General features: G+C 36.7%; 1 protein-coding gene across 4 annotated transcripts in view; it reads right to left on the bottom strand.

Moving 5' to 3' along the window:
• Ctnna2 (catenin alpha 2) overlaps positions 1 to 21,554 on the bottom strand; it is a 983,267-nt gene that overhangs the window by 214,909 nt on the left and 746,804 nt on the right. For all 4 annotated transcript variants that reach the window (XM_071601249.1, XM_027943787.3, XM_027943788.2 and 1 more), the window contains one exon: positions 14,689 to 14,841. In XM_071601249.1, coding sequence (XP_071457350.1) covers positions 14,689 to 14,841 — 153 coding nt within the window. The remainder of the gene's footprint in view (positions 1 to 14,688; positions 14,842 to 21,554) is intronic.

Genomic DNA, 21,554 nt, shown 5'->3' with positions numbered 1-21,554 from the left:
TAATATTTCTGAGCAACTACTTTGGGGCCAAGTACTTTACTAAAAACTTACATGAACTGAACTGTAGGATATACGGAATCCTTGGTCAAAAGCCTGGGGGTAATATTGCTCAATGGTTGTAATCTCTGGAGTCTGGCATACTTGGACTTGTGAGTGAATTCTGCCTCCTTCAAACTGTGACATATTGGACTAGTTACATTATTTCTCGAAACTTCAGTTTTCTTATTTGTAAGTAGAGTAAAAAATAGTGGCTACTTCATAAAGTTGCCTAAAGCACTAAATAAAGTAATGAAGAGTTTATAAAGAACCCTAGTTTTATGTTTTAAAAAATTATTTAGAAGCCTAAGGTGGATTCTTAAACTTTTCTGTAGTGCTTTTTCATATGGTATAATAAAAATTACAAAATACAATAGGGTTTAGGAGTTAGGGATTTGAGAAGAAAGTGGTATTGGACTCTATACTTCTTAAATGGCAGAAAAAACTTTACTGAAAGTTTAACACAGGCTTTAGACAAACCAAATACTTCTTCATAGAATATGATTGTTTATGAATTTGTTAGACTCAATTATTTGAGAAACTCCAATAATTCAATTTTAGTTGAAATATGTAAACTGGATGGGGGAGGCTCTTCTAATAAAAAGAGAGACGAGAATGTGGAGTTTCTACTTCACAAAAATGCATGGAGATCCAGTTCCATCAATGTAGGAGTTTTTAAAGTTTTTGTTGGTTCATAATAAGTATACATAATAGTAGGGCTCAATTGTGACATATTGGCGCATTCACATCACATAATTTAGCTCAGCTTTTCTTCATTTTCTTTTTGGCTTATGGTTTGAATCAAGATCCTGGAATTTCCAAAGCTCTATTGCATTTATTTAAACCTAAGACATTTGTGTGGGGTTCTCAGGATCACACCTATCTAACAGCTGCTGCCAGAGACAATTGAGAAACAGTCTGAAAGTATAAGGTTATGTTTTTTTTAAAAGTTCCAACTGATTTCATTATCACAGAATGTCAAATCTTGGAGTCATCCCAGACATTTCCCTGGCTCGCATCCTCACAACCAATATATAGGCACAACCTTAAAACTATAACAAAAATCCAGCCATTTCTTCATACCTACCCTGCTTGTATTCCAAGCATAATAGTAATTCCATTGCTGGACTATTGTGAAATATTATTTTATATGTTCTTTATTCTCCTGTTTGGTCCTCTACAATATATTCCCCATATAAAAGCAGAGTGACTCTTCAAAAGTGGAAGGTGGATCATATCATGCCTTTGTTTAAAACTCTCCAGTGGATTTTTAAAAATTATCTTTTATTGGTGCATTATTAATTATACCTAGGGGTGGGATTCATTATACTATAGTTGTACGTGCACACATGATTTGATCAATCTCCCTTCTTTTATTATTAATATTATCATCTGTATTATTTTAATTAGTGCTTTATAATTAAATATAAGTGGGATTAATTGTGATGTATTCATACAGGGGCATAGCATAATATTTTCGAATTTGATCCCCAACACATTCCTATGCTCTCTCCTCCTTCCTCCCTCTTGATCCCCTTCCTTCTACTCTCTGGTTCTCTGTTATAGTTTGGATATGAGGTATCCCCCAAAAGTTCCTTTGTTCAAGTGTGAAATGATTAAATTGTGAAAGCTGTAACCTAATCAGTCCATCCCAGTTTGAAAGGACTAACAGGGTGGTAACTGTAGGTAGGTGGGGTGTGGCTAGAAGAGGTAGGTCACTGGGCGGGTGCCCTGGAGGGTGCATTTTCCCTGCAGCCCCTTCTCCTCTCTTCTGCTTCCTGGCCACCGAGCAGAGCAGCTTCACTCCACCATACCCTTCTACCATGATATTTAAATACATTGCCTTACCTGGGGCCCAGAGCAATGGAGTCAGACAACCATGAATAAAATATTTGAAACTATGAGCCCACAGGAACTTTCTCCCTCTCCAAGTTGTTCTTTTCAGGTATTTTGGTGACAGCAACAAAAAGCTCACTAACACAGATCTCTTTTTCATTCTCTTCCCTCCTCCTCCTCCTCCTCCTCCTCCTCCTCCTCCATTTTTTCCTTTTCTTTCTCTCCTGCCCCACAGCATCCATATATTAAAGAAAACATTCTATCCTTAACTTTCAGAGTCTAGCTTATTTAACTTAGCATGATGTTCTCCACTTCCATCTATTTACAAGCAAATGACATAATTTCATTCTTCTTTATGGCAGTAAAATTCCATTGTCCATATATACCACATTTTCTTTATACATTCACATGTCTATGGACTCCCTAGGCTGACTCCATAACTTGGCTATTGTGAATTGTGCTGCTCTAAACAGTGGTATGCATGTATCTCTGCAATATGCTGATTTTAGTTCTTTTGTATAAATGCCAAAGAGTAGGATAGCTGGGTCATACGGTGGTTCCAATGGATTTAAATATCTGAATAGAATACAAAACCTTTATATCCAGCCCTCCATTTCATATTTAGTTTACCTTTAACTGTCATGTTAGTCTCTTTATGCTCATGTTGTTGCCTTGGGGTCTTTGCCCTTGCTTTTTCCACAATATGGAATGTTCCTTCATTTCCTTGAAATCTCTGATTAATGGCCATCTGATAAGACAATGCCCTCCTGCATCATTCTTCATCATCCTACTCTGCGTTACTTTACACTACAGCACATAGTTCCACCTTTTACCTCTTTCTTTATCTTACTCAGCAGAATGTATGCCTCACAGAGGCAGGAGGTTCCAGTTCTGTTCATGGTTACATTACCCGCAATGAAAATAGCAGCAGCACAAGGGAACCTGTCAGTCATTGTTGCTGAATGCAATGAAGAACCAGGGGAGGGACTAATCAAGTACCACAGTTTACCCAAGGCTGAAATGAATGCACTCCTGGAGCTTAACTGATGATAGAAGCGATTCTTTTCAAGCTACTTCAGGAAACAGAAAAAGAGGGAGAACTTCCAAATTCATTCTACGAGGCCAACATCACCCTGATACCTAAACCAGACAAAGACACCTCAAAGAAATAAAAGTACAGACCAATATCTCTAATGAACCTAGATGCAAAAATCCTCAATAAAATTCTGGCAAATCGGATACAAAAACATATCAAAAAAATTGTACACCATGATGAAGTAGGATTCATCCCTGGGATGCAAGGCTGGTTCAATATACGGAAATCAATAAATGTTATTCACCACATCAATAGTCTTAAAAATAAGAACCATATGATCATCTCGATAGATGCGGAAAAAGCATTCGACAAAGTACAGCATCTCTTTATGTTCAAAACTCTAGAAAAACTAGGGATAACAGGAACATACCTCAATATTGTAAAAGCAATCTATGCTAAGCCTCAGGCTAGCATCATTCTGTGGAGAAAAATTGAAGGCATTCCCTCTAAAATCTTGAACAAGACAGGGATGCCCTCTCTCTCCACTTCTGTTCAACATACTTCTCGAAACACTGACCAGAGCAATTAGACAGACGAAAGACATTAAAGGCATCAAAATAGGAAAAGAAGAACTTAAGTTATCACTATTTGCAGATGACATGATTCTATACCTAGCAGACCCAAAAGGGTGTACAAAGAAACTATTAGAGCTAATAAATGAATTCAGCAAAGTGGCAGGATATAAAATCAACACGCATAAATCAAAGGCATTCCTGTATATCAGCGACAAATCCTCTGAAATGGAAATGAGGACAACCACTCCATTCACAATATCTTCAAAAAAAATAAAATACTTGGGAATCAACCTAACAAAAGAGGTGAAAGACTTATACAATGAAAACTACAGAACCCTAAAGAGAGAAATAGAAGTAGATCTTAGAATATGGAAAAATATACCCTGTTCATGGATAGGCAGAACTAACATCATCAAAATGGCGATATTACCAAAAGTTCTCTATAGGTTTAATGCAATGCCAATCAAAATCCCAACGGCATTTCTTGTAGAAATAGAGAAAGCAATCATGAAATTCATATGGAAAAATAAAAGACCCAGAATAGCAAAAACAATGCTAAGCAGGAAGTGTGAATCAGGCGGTATAGCGATACCAGACTTCAAACTATACTACAGAGCAATAGTAACAAAAACAGCATGGTACTGGTACCAAAACAGGCGGGTGGACCAATGGTACAGAATAGAGGACACAGAAACCAATCCACAAAACTACAACTATCTTATATTTGATAAAGGGGCTAAAAGCATGCAATGGAGGAAGGATAGCATCTTCAACAAATGGTGCTGGGAAAACTGGAAATCCATATGCAACAAAATGAAACTGAATCCCTTTCTCTCGCCATGCACAAAAGTGAATTCAAAATGGATCAAGGAGCTTGATATCAAATCAGAGACACGCCGTCTGATAGAAGAAAAAGTTGGCTACGATCTACATACGGTGGGGTCGGGCTCCAAATTCCTCAATAGGACACCCATAGCACAAAAGTTAATAACTAGAATCAACAAATGGGACTTACTCAAACTAAAAAGTTTTTTCTCAGCAAAAGAAACAATAAGAGAGGTAAATAGGGAGCCTACACCCTGGGAACAAATCTTTACTCCTCACACTTCAGATAGAGCCCTAATATCCAGAGTATACAAAGAACTCAAAAAAATTAGACAATAAGAAAACAAACAACCCAATCAACAAATGGGCCAAGGACCTGAACAGACACTTCTCAGAGGAGGACATACAGTCAATCAACAAGTACATGAAAAAATGCTCAACATCTCTAGCTGTCAGAGAAATGCAAATCAAAACCACCCTAAGATACCATCTCACTCCAGTAAGATTGGCAGCCATTATGAAGTCAAACAACAACAAGTGCTGGCGAGGATGTGGGGAAAAGGGTACACTTGTACATTGCTGGTGGGACTGCAAATTGGTGCAGCCAATTTGGAAAGCAGTATGGAGATTTCTTGGAAAGCTGGGAATGGAGCCACCATTTGACCCAGCTATTCCCCTTCTCGGTCTATTCCCTAAAGACCTAAAAAGAGCATGCTACAGGGACACTGCTATATCGATGTTCATAGCAGCACAATTCACAATAGCAAGACTGTGGAACCAACCTAGATGCCCTTCAATAGACGAATGGATAAAAAAAATGTGGCATTTATACACAATGGAGTATTACTCTGCATTAAAAAATGACAAAATCATAGAATTTGCAGGGAAATGGATGGCATTAGAGCAGATTATGCTAAGTGAAGCTAGCCAATCCCTAAAAAACAAATGCCAAATGTCTTCTTTGATATAAGGAGAGTAACTAAGAACAGAGTAGGGACAAAGAGCATGAGAAGAAGATTAACATTAAACAGGGATGAGAGGTGGGAGGGAAAGGGAGAGAGAAGGGAAATTGCATGAAAATGGAAGGAGACCCTCAGGGTTATACAAAAGTACATACAAGAGGAAGTGAGGGGAAAGGGAAAAATAATACAAGGGGGAGAAATGAATGACAGTAGAGGGGGTACAGAGAGAAGAGGGGAGGCGAGGGGTGGGGAGGGGAGGGGGGATAGTAGAGGATAGGAAAGGCAGCAGAACACAACAGACACTAGTATGGCAATATGTAAATCAATGGATGTGTAACTGATGTAATTCTGCAATCTGTATATGGGGTAAAAATGGGAGTTCATAACCCACTTGAATCAAAGTGTGAAATATGATATATCAATAAATTTGTAATGTTTTGAACAACCAACAATAAAAAATTAAAAAAAAGAAGTTATTCTGAATATTAGGGTTTGTCTCTTGTTTTCAAGTTGTGGATCTCTAACAGGTGTAGCTTCTCATCTTTCATACAGAGCAGCTACCAGGAAGTATGGAGTTAAGAGGATGAAGCAGGGGACTGAGATCTCCTAATGCATCATGGCCACAGCCTTGATTCTGGACCTCACTGTGTCAGAACCAGCACACTCTCTCATATCCACTGTAACCAAGGCTGAGAACAAAAGCATGCTTGTCAGACAGTGGGCAGGGAAGAAATGAGAGTGGAGTTGGGAGCATTACCTCTGGAGCAGCCTGAGAGAGTTACTTAAATTTCTCAGGAGTCTCTTCTACTCAGTAGAGATGGGAGTACTGCACATTAGTTCCTCTGAGACCTGAAATTCCTCCTTGGTAGTAAATTAGTGAATTAAACAGGCACAATGCCTCTTTATTGCTGATCCCTAAGGTGACCCTTAGCATCCTGCAGCCATACTATTAAAATATATTACCTCAGGGGCCAAAAAGCTAGCAACCTTGCTGGCTGCATTTATTATCTTATTTATTCTTTAGGTACCATCTATTTATAGAATACCTGCTTTATGTAGGCACCCAGCTAGTTCTGGGGTTGTAGTTAGGAATCAATTAGATATGTTTTTCCCCCTAAAAGAATTGCAGCTAGCAGGAGTCATAGCACATAGCTGTAGAGCTCTGTGCATACAATTCTAAAGAAAATGGAATGCAGTGACAGTGAAAAATGCAGGGACCTGATCCTGCTTGGGAACATGTTCAGGCTAAAAGTAGAAGGATGAATGAAAATGGGTAGAGTAGGGAGTACACCAGGAAAGGGACAATACAAGCTCAGGCCTAGGGTGGGAGGGAACAGGGGACATTCAACAAACCAAAGGTGCTATATGTCATTGAGCCTGCAAAAGGAGGAATGGTGAGCCTGAAGATTGAAGAGAGGGCTAAATCAGGGAAGTCATGAAGTTTTCTTTACAATGTTGGTTTCTACCTGAGAAACACAGGGAGTTTTTGAATGGTTTCTGGCAGGGACATTGCATGGTGTGTGTCTCAGTCTTACAAGTCAGTTCATGCATGGCTGGGTGCAGAAGGGGCTGAAGGAGACCCAACAAAGCAGAGAAGCCTGTTGGGAGCCTCTGTGGTTGTTGTATGGCAACAGGGACAGGGAGAAGGAAGAGCTGGCAGGTTGATAGAGCAGTTGAGCAATGGAAGGAAAAGAAACAAGTCTGGAGACTCAAAACAGCTGTATTGGTTTCGCATCTCATTCCCAAGATGAGCTTTTATTCTCATTGCTTCGATGCATATTTTGCCCCCGATTTACATCCACTCTACTCCCACCCAGACCACATTATTTTGGTACTGAGTTGCCATAATTTGCATTCCATTTCTCCAAAATTCCATTCAATTTGCTTGGAAATGAGGTGCAACAGGTGTCCTCTGATCAGCTGAGCACACTCTGCGTTGGCCCCATCCTGAAGTCCTTAGGTAACCCTCCAAGGGACTGGATTCTGGAGATGAAGGGAAATGACTAACATTTATTTTACTCCGTCCTATGGGTGACATAAAACTTCTATGTTTCTTACATTAAAGGTCAGAAAGTTTGATATCAGACCTGTTGAATTCTCCTAATCAACAGGCCCCTGTGCAAGTTCATCTAATCTTTGTAAAATGTTACTTATACTGTGGAGAAAAGCAAGCAAGCAAAAACTCCCTGAATTTCCCTCATGAAGGTGATTATGAAAAAACAAATCATCTATTCTTACTCATATTTTACTAATATTTTATTTGCACTGAGGCTATCCTTGTTGAGAATTTTCTAAAGATCAACACATTCTGTAATAGGCTTTGACAACCCACATTCACTTCACAGCATCAATTTCATGGTCTGCCATACCCCAAACTGGGGGAAAATGTCACATAAAACTAAGAAAAAACTATAAAAATGACTTGAGGCCAGGTGCAATGGTACATACCCTTAGTCCATGCAACTTGGGAGGCTGAGGCAGGACAATCGCCAAGTTTGAGGCACAGCCTCAGCAACTTTGTGAGGCTCTTGGCAAATCAGTGAGATGTTGTCTCAAAATTAAAAAACAAAAAGGACTGAGAATATTGTTCAGCAGTAGAGTGGCCCTGAGTTCAAACCCAGTACTGCCAAAAAAAAAAAAAAGATGGAAAACTGAACATACTATAATTGAACACAACAGTCAAGACATGCTGGAGAAGCCGGGTGCAGAGGTGCACACCTGTAATCCCAGCTGCTCAGGAGGTTGAGACATGAGGATCTCAAGTTCAAAGCCAGTATCTGCATCAGCAAGGCACTACAAATTCAGTGAGACCCTGTCTCTAAATAGAAAAAAACAACTGGGGATGAGTTCAATGGTTGAGTGCCTCTGAATTCAATCCCTTGCCCCCCCGCAAAGAAAAGAAATGCTGAGGGACTAAAATTAATTTATATATTATTAATTTATATATTATTTATATTAATTTATATATCATTAATTTATATATTATTTCATGTATTCATGTAGTCTTCATTCAAAATTTTCCAAATGACTCTTATACAACTTACATTATTGGAAATTGAGGGGTTCATTGGGGGTTCTCAAGCAGGTGTGTCCTGGTAGGGGGTGAGATTGTACCCCATGAGGAGAAGAGACCCTATAAAGAAGGAGCTGCAGGAAGTAGACAGGGCTTCACGCTCATTATTTCAGTTGAGTCATAACTGTTTTTATTGACTTAGGTATTCATTTCAGGTACAGAAGCCTGATATTTGCAATGAATAAATGGATCTCTGACTATAAATATTAACAAAAACATTAAAAAGAAAAAAAAAAAGAAAGAAACCGTACAAACATTTCAATCAGCTCTCTCAGGGATTTCCACTTCTAGACATAATGGAGTAGTCAACAAGAGACACCCTCTTCTGCTGAGAACTACAAATACACAGTAAAAATAACTTTCTGGAAAGCACCAGAGAGCTGTCAGAAGTAAAACTTTAGACTATATTCATAAGAGATGCTCCTTGAGAGGAAACTAGTGTTCCATATGTCACTCCACTCATCCTCCAAGGATGTGTTCATTTTTAGTGTTTAAAGAGAAACGAAGCTGGGCATGGTGGTGCACACCTGTAATCCCAGCTACTCAGGAGGCTGAGGCAGGAGGATCTCAGATTCAAGGCCAGCCTGGGCAACTTATCAAGACCCTCAGCAACGAAGCACGACACTGTCTCAAAATAAAAATAAAAAGAACATGGATTGGGACTCAGTGGTAGAGTACTCTAAGTTCAGTGCCCCGTACTTCAAAATAAATAAACAAAGAGAAAGCAGGAAAAGAAAGGAAAGGAAGGGAAAAAGTAATGAGAACCAAGAAATCAGAAGGAAAGTAGCTGTTGAGAGGAGAAGACAGTCTTAAGAGTTTTCAGCAATCTCCTAAGTCTGGAATTCCTGATTTATAAATGAGGTATAATATCTCTGATACTATCCAAAAGATAAATTGGCAACCCTAAAAGATTATTCTGTAGGACTGTGGTAAAAGAAAGGTAAAGTATACATTAAAAAAACCTACAAACTCACTTCAGTATTTAATTGATTGGATTGAAATGGTCTGCCTCTCTGTTATCCTACGCAGGATAAGGTGAATCCTTTTTGAGAGAAAACATCCAGACCTTCCGTATTCTTCCCTACAAATATTTGCCATTCATTCCAAAGATTGGAGAAGCTTCAATGGGTACAAAATTATAGTTAATAAAAAAAGTTCTAGTGCTCTATTGCACAGTAGGGTGACATAATATTACGGTTTGGATATGAGGTGTCCCCTGAAAGCTCACATGTGGGACAATGCAAGAAAGTCTGGAGGAGAAGTGATTGGGTTATATACCTCAAAGACTTAAAATCAGCATACTACAGTAATGCAGCCACATCAATGTTTATAGCAGCTCAATTCACAATAGCTAAACTATGGAACCAACCTAGGTGTACTTCAGTAAATGAATGGATAAAGAAAATGTGATATATATATATATATATATATATATATATATATATATATATATATATATTCAATAGACTATTACTCAGCTTTAAAAAATTAAATTATGGCATTTTCCAGTAAATGGATGAATTGGAGAATATCATGCTAAGCGAAATAAGCAAATCCAGAAAAACCAAAGGCCAAATGTTTTCTCTAATATGCAGATACTAATTCAAAATAAGGTGGGGGGGCACTAGAGAAGAATAGCGTTATCTCAGATTAGGTAGAGGGAAGTGAAGGGAGGGGATATAGGGATAGGAAAGAGAATGAAACAGACATTATTACTTTATGTATATATGTGACTGCATGACCAATATGATTCTACAACATGTACACTCAGAAAAATGCGAAATTATATCCCATCTATGTATGATATATCAAAGTGCATAAATGCATTCTACTGTCATGTATAACTAATTAAAACAAATTAAAAATTTAAAAAATAAATAACACAATCATGAGAAATCAAATAATAAACTCAGACAGTGTAATGAAGTCTGTCTCCATTTTGAAAGCCTCATAGAGTCCCACAATAGTTTACTTAAACAAGCACAAATTCAGTCATATACATCATGGCACATTTCAGTCATCAGTGAAATAGGACAGATATTATTAACTAACTGTCTTACTCCACTTTGAATGTTTGCTGACAGTTTTTAAGTGCCACCTTTCCCTTTTTTCCTTCTTGACCCCCAAATGGACAAGAAAATAGCAAAGTCCACATCGGGTAGGGGGGTGCTACTAGGGAAATTCAAACTATTTATATCCTAGTCCCCATGTAGAAATCCAGACCACAGTCTCACACCCTAACATGACAAAAAACAAAGGCACTCATTCTCTTTGATCAAACCATCAAGCACTAGAGTGGATGCTAGCTGTCTGCTGCCCCTAAAAGTCCCTTGATAGAAGTAATAAATGTGTTAATGCCCTCTTGGTGGATGTGATGCATTCTTACCACCAATATCCAGGGCAACTCTGGGGACATGGGCTTTGCCCTATCTTGTGGCCACCACAAAACAGAAACACTTTTATCCAAATATTGGAGTTCTTTGGCGAAGGTGGGGAAACCCTCTGAGACAGGGTCCTGTGGCCATAGAAAAGGACGAAAAGCCAGAAGGCCATTATTTACTGCTTCATTTTCTCTGTATTTTACTTTGAATAAGCAGGAAATGGATGTCACATGTGGGGTGGTTAGGGACTTAGGGGACCCTGAAGTCCTTGTTTTAAAGAAGAGATCATATGTACAGGTTCAGGCTGAGGGTGTCTATCTGAGTTAGCAGGATGCTGAAGATGAGGGAAAATTAATTATTTTAAATAATTGTGATTAATATATTTAAAGGAGATAATTGATAATGAATTCTGCTAAAGAACTGGAATTATTTCAGAAGGATGAGGAGAAATACCAACTAGAAATTCTTGGGGGAAAAAAAAACAGAACTCAATAGATAAGTTTCAACTATATTGAACACAGATGGATGAGTGAGCTAAAAATTAGGTCAGTAGAAAATAACCAGACTTAAGCATGAAATTTATAGATTTAAATGCATTTATTACTAAAATAAAGAAGGCAAAATAAAAATCAATGTGATCATCTATTTCAATAATTTAGAAAATGAACAGCAAGTTATACTGGGACAAAGCAGAAAAAAGAAATGTAAAGATGAGAACAGAAATAAATAAAATAGAAGATAAAATCTGCAAAAATGAAAGCTCATTTTTTAGATAATATGAATAAATTTATAAACCATTTGAAAAACTAATCAAGAAAAAAGACACCATTTAGCAATGTGAAGAGTAAAAGAAAGAAAGAGGAACACAGATCTCTACACATTAAATAAAAATTATAAGGTTAGTATAGACAATTTTCTGACTTACATTAGAAAATTAAATAAAAATGAAAAATTCCTGGTATAAAATAAAGTTGACTCCCAAAGAAATAAAAAATTTAAATAGTCTTATGTTTTTACATCTTTCTTCAAATAAATCTCCAGGCTCACTTTGCTTTATGAGTGAAGACCTCCAGATATTAAAAAAAAAAAAAAAAAAAAAACATAATTCCAGATTCACACATTCACTTGCAAAAAATAGAAAGAAGGAATAATTCTAAATTATTTTTTGAGGAAAAGCATAACTTTGATATTAATAACAGTGAAGAATTAAGAAAACTTATTGTCTTCAAAAATATAGAAAGATGTTGACACAATTCTACATTTACTCAAAACTTAAAAACAAAAACAAACAAACAAACAAACCCTCTTAGCCAATGAGTAATAGAACTAACTTGTCTGCAATAAATCTGGAGAAAATCATATAATTAATGGTAAAATAGTGAAATTTTCTCACTAAGATCTGGAAATAAAAATTTCTATTTACACAATATTGTACTGGAGGCCTTAGCCAGTACAATAAAAAAAGGCAAAAGCAGGATATAAAGATTTACAAAGGAGAAATGATGCTGTCATAATTTGAAAATCTGAAAAGACTATTTAAAAAGCAAGCTTTTAGAATTAATAAGTAAATGAATCAAGGCCAATGGATATAAAAATCAATATATCATGCACATTTTTCACATTATATATACAGAAACTATCGAAAAAAAACAAAAAACAAAAAAACCCCTCAGAATGGTACCCAAGTCCACAAAAACACTTTTCAAAAGTAGAAAAAGGGTAACACACTTGTCCCAGAATTTCAAAGTTTTTGGCATATATTGCACCAGCAATGCAGAACCTATTTGAAGAACGTAAACTCTTGGGCCAAACAGAACCCAGTTCACACACTAGTTCCTGCCTTTCTTTGGACATGGGGACATTCCAAAATGATGCAATGAAACAAAGAACTGAAAGGGACAGTTTTCTGGAACATGGGCTCTGGCTGACCTGAGATTTCTGCTTCGGCCACAAGGTGAGAACCCAAGATCACCCCCAGTGGCTGGATTCACTTACTACTAGTAGGGCCTAGAAATGGAATAAGGAAAATAGTGGATGTGACCAGGGTCTACTGCAGGAGAAGGGAGAATGAGAACAAGAGGTGGCTCTTTGACCCTGGCCTTGTATTTTTGTACAGAGCATCAAGTTAAAATTTCCAATGTGTGACTAAGGCTACCCAGAGAGTTTCAGAAATTCACTGATGATAATGAAAGTAGATGCTTATCACAAAATTGAAAGTTCTTTGTCCGTTTTCTTTTCCACAGTGCCTATAACACACCAGTTATTAGCACTTCTATAATTTCTGCAATTGTTTTATTAAAAGGTAATTCTATAGATGAGATAGTATATGGTATATTGATCAGCTAATGTTATTTTATTACATGTGAATAATTATTACTTTGTCATTTGGCATTACTTTTTTTTTCCTCTTCCTCCTCTCTCTCCTGACCCCAACCTGCTCTTTCTGTACCTTCTTCTCCTCAAAACATGGAAGTGGTCAAAGCTTTCAAGGTCATCCTTAGGAAAGGCTCTGGGTTTTCCAGTAGACAAGTGAATGTCTGAATCATGTTGGCAGAATGTGAAATGTGATGGAATGCTTGCCTTATGGATGGAGAAAGAGCCAGAAAGACTCTTGATATTATAAGTATGCACCTATTTTAAGCTCTAGGCATGTTGTCCTGAGATATTGGGTTATGGTAGGAAATTCAGGGGGCTCCATTACTGTGGAGTAAAATTGGCACATAGAAATTCCCACTGATGTCACCTGGGACGAGTCAACCTGGTCCTAGGGACCAAGGGACTTGGTGTAGGACTCTGGGTTTGATGTAAGCCTTCCTGCTGGCTGGGTGTCTTCAGCCGCACCAGCACCAGCAGTGCTGGATTAGCTAGAGCAAATTCAGCAGGTGTTTGGGGTACAACTAAATAGAGCACCCACCCTAATAAGCCATTCCAAGAAAAACAGAGAGGATTTTATATTTAGTGAAATGCATTATTAAGAACTGAACTTTGCTACCCAAAGAAAACAAGAGAAATTTATTTTCATTTCAGCTTGAATGCAAATTATCATTTTGAGTGATTTTATTTTATTATGAATCAAAGTGAGATTCACCACAGTGATAGGGATAATGCCAAGTACTCAGAACCTGTAAAAGTTTTAACCTGGTCTTAAAATCATTCCCTAGATTTGCCAGGCTCCCCACCCCTCCTTGGCTCTTTTTTTGTCACACAAACATTTTGCTGTTTAACATGTTTATTTTCTATTTAGCCTCACATCACTAATCCCACCTGTACCAAGCTGTTGGCATTCAGCTTCTAAATACAAGCAGCCTAGTTATCATTTCCCTTGTATGATATTCTTTTGACTCTTTGACACAGTACAATTTTGCTTTTAAGAAGCAACTCCCACAGATTTCCCGAACACATAAAATATACTTCTGACCCTGAACTAGCACTAGTACTGCCCCAAGATCTTTTGCCAAGAATCCAAACATCTATTTGAGAGAAGTGGGTTTGGGGTTTGTTTGTTTCTTTGTTTTTCCCACATAGTCACAGTAGGGGCCAGCTAATCGGCTTCACTTCTCGGCATGGACAGGGAAATAAGGAGTAAGAAATAGTTTCAGCGTGCTCTGCCTCCATTTGGCAGTTTGAATTCTCCTTCAAATCAAACCAGGCATTCAGCATTTGGGAGAGTCCTTCCACCTTCAGTTTCCACCTCTGCTTATTGTTCAGGAAAATTGTCACATATGTTTCACAGCAAGATTAGAGTTATGAGCTACAGAGAGGTGAGATTACTAATAGCCTATGTCCTTGGAAAGGGGTATAGTAATCAGAAGGTAAAGGAAACCAAGTTTTTCGTATGTTATTTTTGTAAGAAAACTGTAGAAGATCTGTCTTTTGAAAATCCCCAAGGCACATGTAGAGATCAACTTTATATCATATGTACCACATGTCAATCAACTCCAGTCCTCGAGCTCTCCAGACTTACCTCCACCAGCTTGTTGGCATGTTCACGGAAAACCTGGGCATATTCCTTCACTTCCTTTTCATTCCCACTCTTTGCAGCTTCAATGAGAACCAACAAAGGGACATTGGTTTCCAAGAAAGAATCAGATATGTGATCCATCACTGCTTTCCGAAGCTATATTTAAAACAAAAACAAAAGACATACAATTAAGGGACAGAATTTTGATTTTTTTCTAAACTATTGTCCATCTCATTACTATGTAAATAATGTTCCAGGGCTGGGGATGTTGCTCAGTGGCAGAGTGCTAGCCTAGCACATGTGAGGCACTGGGTTCGATCCTTAGCATGACATAAAAATAAACAAATAAAATAAATAATGTTCCAACTCTTTCTTTTTAATTTTCCCAGTGCTTATGGCATCAAAGAAAAACACAATGATGGTGGATGGATGTCCATGTGTGAATTGACCCAATAAAGTCTGAAATCATAACACATATAGTTTAAGAACTCCAACTTCTTAGAAAAGGAGCAAGGTAGCCATCAACCAGCCAGTGGGAAGAAATTTGGATGAAGAACTGAACCTTGAAGCCACTCCTAATCCTTTACCACGATGCAGTCTCCTGCCCTTTCTAGACCCAGCTTTTATGCTTCACAGGAGTAGAAGCAGGAAACATCTAGAAATCTCAAAAAGTGTTTCTGCCCAGATGCTATGGTGATATAGTTGCTATGCTCCAGAAAGAAAAACCTACAATAGTTCTTCAAGGTAATAAGTATAAACAAACCCAAATCTTCCAGCAACGCATAATTATACATCATTCCCACATTGTTAAAATAAGAAGCAGGGCAGCTGCATGAAAATAAAATAAAACTGTCCTAAACAATCATCTTGATGCTATTTCACTCATAATATCTGAATGTATATGAAATACAATTAAAAATAAGCAAAGAGAAAATGGTAAACAATATGTATGTTTTCCAAACAAATATACCTATCCAGGTATATGCACGTAAATCTTTGATAAGGAGATATATATATATATATATATATATATATATATATATATATATATATATATGTTTGTTATTGGACAGAAGGAGAACTATTAATAAACTTAAATTCCTTTTATATTAATTATCATCAGGCATAGATATATTTGTGCATAAGATGGTTTAGTTTAACTCTGAACTAAATGTGACAATTCATCATATAAAATATAATAAAGCCTATGTAGAGTTAATCTTACATAGTTACTCCTTTGGCAAAATGTATTACACTACTGCCTGGGAATAATGTTTGTTATTGGTGAGCTCATATTTTTTTAGGGTATATGTGCTATGGCAAACACTCAGTTAAGAGCACTACAGATTATATCATTGATTCCTACACTAACACTATGAGATAGGGAATATTCTTAAGCAGTTTGTCAAATAAACAAGCTGGTACTTAGGCAAGTTAGAAAACTTGCCTACCTACAATCATAGGGTGACAAGGGACAACCTACAGTAAGAAGTCCTGAAAGAGACAGGGACCCAAACAATTGAAACTAAGCTGCCCTGGCTGTCTTCTGGGGCAGGACTCATATTGGAAGTGGAATCAGAAATGAACTTGGGGATTGGAGTTGTGGCTCAGTGGCTCCGTGGTAGAGCGCTTGCCTAGCATATATGAGACACTGGGTTCAAGTCTCAGCATTGTATATAAATAAGTGAATAAAATAAAGGTCCATCAACAGCTATATATATAATTTTATATAATATATTATATGAAACGAACTTGGCAGAGAAAACAGAGAAAAAAAATTTATCAAGTGGGGGTATGAGCACAGCCAAGTTATCTCCCCAATCAAGCCACCTTATTTTTTACTCTCCATACAAAAATAATGGAAGTGAGAGCTCTGTGATGCTAGAACAGCAAGTACATCAAGCTTAGTACATCTTAAACTTTCAAAAAGATTTTGCTTACAAATGTAAGCAAATTAAAAACCAAGGTTAAATTTCATACAAAGTTATAAGAAAAATGAGAATAAGAAATATCATTTCCCTATACATGTTGAAAGCATACCTATAAAAGGGAATAATCTATTAAAATGCCTATAAAATAGACTAAAAACTGTAACTATTCAAATTAATTAAAGAATTGGACCCAGGTATGTTTTACCATGGAGCCATATCCCCAGCCCTTTTTATTTTAAGAAAGGGTCTCACTAAATTATCTAGAATGACCTTTTAATTAAAGAACTGTAATGAAAAGATGTACAAATGAACAACATAAACTACAGAAAGAAACACTGAGAATAGGTCTTAAAACTCAAGGAAGAATTATGAATGAATGAATAATCATTTTTAAAAAGATTGAACAAAAACAAATAAACAGCCACAATTGGCTTAACATAAATAAAGGAGAAAATATAAATAAATCCAAAAGAAATGAAAAACAAACAAACAAAGAACAGAAAGGTTGACAAATCTTAAAGACAGGCAAAGAAAATTCAATATATGGCTATCAGGGGTCCCTGAAGAAGAAAATAAAAACAAAAAATCAGAACAAACTAACAATTACAACCAATGAAAACTTTCCTGAGCACATGTATACATTGAAAACCACATTTTAATAATGTGTCATATACTACAAAACTGCAAAAATAGTAGATTTTCAATATTCTCACCATAGAAACAGAAAAACTCAGTATGTAAGATAGTGGAGATAATAATTAGCTTGATTTAATCACTTCAAATATATTGCACTTCTATAAAATTACATTATACTTGAAAGACATGAAATAATTATTTCTCAAATAAAATGATATCTTTTAAATTTAAAAACATTTAAATATTACATTCTTTTTTTTTTCTTGGGAATTGAACCTAGGTATATTTTACCATGGATCCTTTTTATTTTGAGAAAGGGTCTCACTAAATTGTTCAGGCTGACCTCAAACTTGTGATCCTCCTGCATCAGCTTTCGAGTTGCTGCTATTACAGGCATGTGCCACTACGCACAGTGAAAATATTACATTCTGAAATAACATATGTACTCAAGAAGAATGACTCATAACTATCAACCAAGATATATTCCCATAACGCTACTGGATTCTAAAGAAAATGGGGAGGGGGCAGAATAATCCTTATGAAGTTTAGTGAATAGAGACTATGTTTTATAAAGGAGAATTAAATAACATCATATTTTTTGGCCCAGCAATTGCTTTATGTCAAAAGCAAATAGAGTACTGTATTTAAGATACTCAAGGAAAGAAAATGAGAGCTAAGAATTTTATAGCTGGCAAAACTGCCTTTAAAGGACATAAGGCACAGAAAAAAAATAATAACATGCAAGAACCCAGAGGATGTTATCGTTCCCATGAGCCTTTCTGAGGGAATGCATTAGAGAATAAATTTTAAGATTCAAAATAACTAGAAAAAATTTCAACACAAGAATTGGCAGTAAGCATTAGATATATACTTATTTAAAGAACTAAGAATAAATAATGGCTAAATTCAAGAGTTCAGTATGGAATGTCTGTACACTATGATGATGTAATTAAGACATTACAACACTATAAAAATGGGAGGAGAAAGAGAATAGAATATAAAAGAATATGCTGCAGTGAACCAGGGAGTGAAGATATCTAAGATACTGATTTAATTTCTTCCAGATATATACCTAGAAGTGGGATTGCTGAATTAAATAGTAGTTCTATTCTTAATTTTTTGAGGAACCTCCATATTGTGTTCTATAATGACTCTACCAATTTACATTCCCACCAAGAGTGTTGAAGGCTTTCTTTCTCTCCACATCTTGCCAACATTTGAATACATGGGATTTTAAAATTGAAAACACTTGCAGACTCTTTCTCAGTTTTGTCCAATGAAACAGCCTGCCAACAGTGGCCAGCCTTGTAGTGATGAACATTTCAAAGTACAATTTTACACACTGAGACCAGAGCTTCCTGGAGAAATGGCTGATTCCAGGTACTCGGAGGCTGGGAATACACTAGAAACCCTGAACTAGCTTGTCATATCAAATAGCAAAGAGCTATCAGAATTCTAGGGTCTTGTTAAAACAACCAAGGGACTTGCACAAGCCAAAGAGGAGCTTCACAAAAGGTTAAATTTTCAGTGGATTAAAACTCACCAAATATGATTTAATTCATGAGTTTATAATGACTAAAGAAGAAAAAGAGAGAAAAATTAATTGGTCACCTTCAGAAGATGACAAGTGACAAAAATCCATGTCATTTATCTTGAAAGCATCAAGAACATGTCCTGCCTTTCCTGTCTACATGGGAATTTTGGATAATGAGGAAAAGATTTGTTTATGAACTTATTCTTTCCAATATGTGAAAAAAGAAGATAAAATTAGAAAATCACGATTTTGCAATCCCCAATGAAATAATAAATCTAGGCAATGGATATTAGTGGTTGAAAACTTCACAAAAAATGGGATGATCAGAATATGCCTTCTACAAAAATGGCACAATCCCCAATATGGTCTTGTCAAAGGGATGAAATTTGAAACCTGGATGCTTTTGGCGATATGCAGAAAATACAGAGGACAGAATAGCATACAGAATTGCACATCCAATCAGAAAAACCCAAATCAGAAAACTTGCAAACAACCTAGGCTCCATGGCATATGGATCATTAGCCAAAGAAAGGAATGGAAGGGCATACAAGAGATTCTGAGAGACTAAGAGACATATCCCACAATGCAGGTTAAATTGTATCATCTAAAGATATGTATTTGGATGAGAAAAACAAAGAAATATAATAAAGTGATTATTCTAAAAACCAGGATTCTTTACTTTTTGAGGGACATAGGGGCTGTGTCTGTGTTTGATGGTAGAGAGAGCTTCTAGAGAAGTTGGCAGAATTCTATTTCTTGGATTACAAGAACATTTGTATAATACTAATTCAATAAGCTATACATTATTGGGTTTGGATTTTCTATATGTTTTATTTTCTAATAATTTTTTAAGTAAACATGGCTCATGTATATGTCTCCTTATTCTTTCCCATTTCTGTCTGGGTGGAATGCAGATGGCCCCCAAGGTGACTTGAGATCTGCCCACAATCAACCTGGGCTCCAGAATGCATGAAGGAGAACTACCCAATATCCTGTTACTGCCCAGAATTGTTACATGAATAAGAAATGCAATTTTTATTTTGTCAGAGCCTTTGAACATGTTGGTTTTATTATAGGACTTGGCTTACCTGATTTTAACTAGAATGCCCTGAAACAGAGTTTTGCTGTTGGTGGTGGTTGGTTGGGTTCCTTTCCCTGCCAATTCTGCCTTTCAACCTGCCTTTCTTTCCTCTAGATCCTTTCTATTTAAAGTGTAGGTCACAGGTTAGCCTCACGGCTATTTCCTGGGAGATCATTAAAATGCTAACCCAAGATCCCACCCAAATAAGATACCTAGTTGATTCCTCCGCTCAACAAAGTTTGAGGAACACTTCCTTAGAAGCCCTATTCTACCTATCAAGTTCACAGTCTCATGCAGTAGAAATAAATTTTGGCTAATAGAAGCAGAAAAAAATGGTCCCTTTAGTTCTTCACATAATCAACAGAATTCTAAAATTGTAAGACACCCTGTTTCTTTGAGTCAACAACTCCTGATTCAAAGTCTTAGGCAGATGAAATATTGAGACAGACTTGGGTCACATGTTTACAGCAAGTAGCAAAGGTGTAGGAAGGAGGTACTGGGAGAAAAACATTTTGTGAAAGCAAATATTCTGCCCATTTTATCTTCTTATACAAAGACTCATGAAATGAGGAATTTCCCCAAATGCATATAAGGTATTTAGATACTAACAGCAAAACAAGCAAACCATAAATAAAGAATACATTTAGATGAGCATTGCAGCACACACCTGTAGCCCCAGCTACTCAGGAGGTTGAAGCACGAGGATCACAAGTGTGAGGATAACCTGGGTATTTTAACCACAGTGAGATTCTGTCAAGAAAACAACAAGAACAAACCCAGTAGTCTAGCAGATCACTAATTCAATGATTCAAGCATGGATTGGAAGGTGGAAAAAGTTAAAAAGGAATATTTAAAAAAAAAAAAAAAAAACCTATCTGGAAGTAGTGGCACATGCCTATAATCCCAGCCACTTGTGAAGCGAAAGCAGGAGGATGCAACTTTGTGAGACTCTTGGCAACTTAGCAAGATCCAGAGTGAAAATTAAAAAAAGGACCAGGGATGTAGCTCAGTGGTAAAGTGCCCCTGGGTTCAATCCCCCAGTACCAAAATAAAATAAATTTTAAAACATTACTAAATTGGTGAGGGATTCTTCATAAGGAACAAGATCAGAAACTAGGAACAAGGACAGGAATGTCAAGCATGCTACAATTTTTCCTTTCTATGCCACACTAGATATGATTAATCAATTACAGCATTCTTTTATGCTGAGCTCAAATACTACTTCATAATCCTTCTCAGCACAGTGCTCCAGGCAGCTAGTACTAATCAACCCTACTTCTCCTGAAGGATGAAAGCTGTCTTTCTTTGCTGAACCTTCCTGTGGTGGAAGCTTTCTGCATGCCAATCTTTAGGCAGAACTGGCTATGTATCTAAGAAATCTAGTACCATCTTAACTTTCGGAAGTGAAAGTGAATACACAATTCTAGACTGGGCTAATGATATTTAACAAAGGTTTGACCGTTTTAACATCTACCCTGTCACTTGATGCTTAGAAAAAAATCCTGTTAAAAATAATAAAGTTAACTTTCTCACTACTATGATATAAAATACACCCAACAAGGTCACATTTGGGGTGATTTCAAACTGGCACAAAAATCTGAAGCCTTAAATCTTTTCCATGAGTATAGCTGCTCCAGGCCTTTCATGATTACTGACATATTTTAACCATATTTCCCTAAGCTTTATG

This window comes from Marmota flaviventris, chromosome 14 (genome assembly GCF_047511675.1).
Source record: "Marmota flaviventris isolate mMarFla1 chromosome 14, mMarFla1.hap1, whole genome shotgun sequence".
NCBI lineage: Eukaryota > Metazoa > Chordata > Mammalia > Rodentia > Sciuridae > Marmota > Marmota flaviventris.
This window is presented reverse-complemented; position numbering and strand designations above follow the sequence as displayed.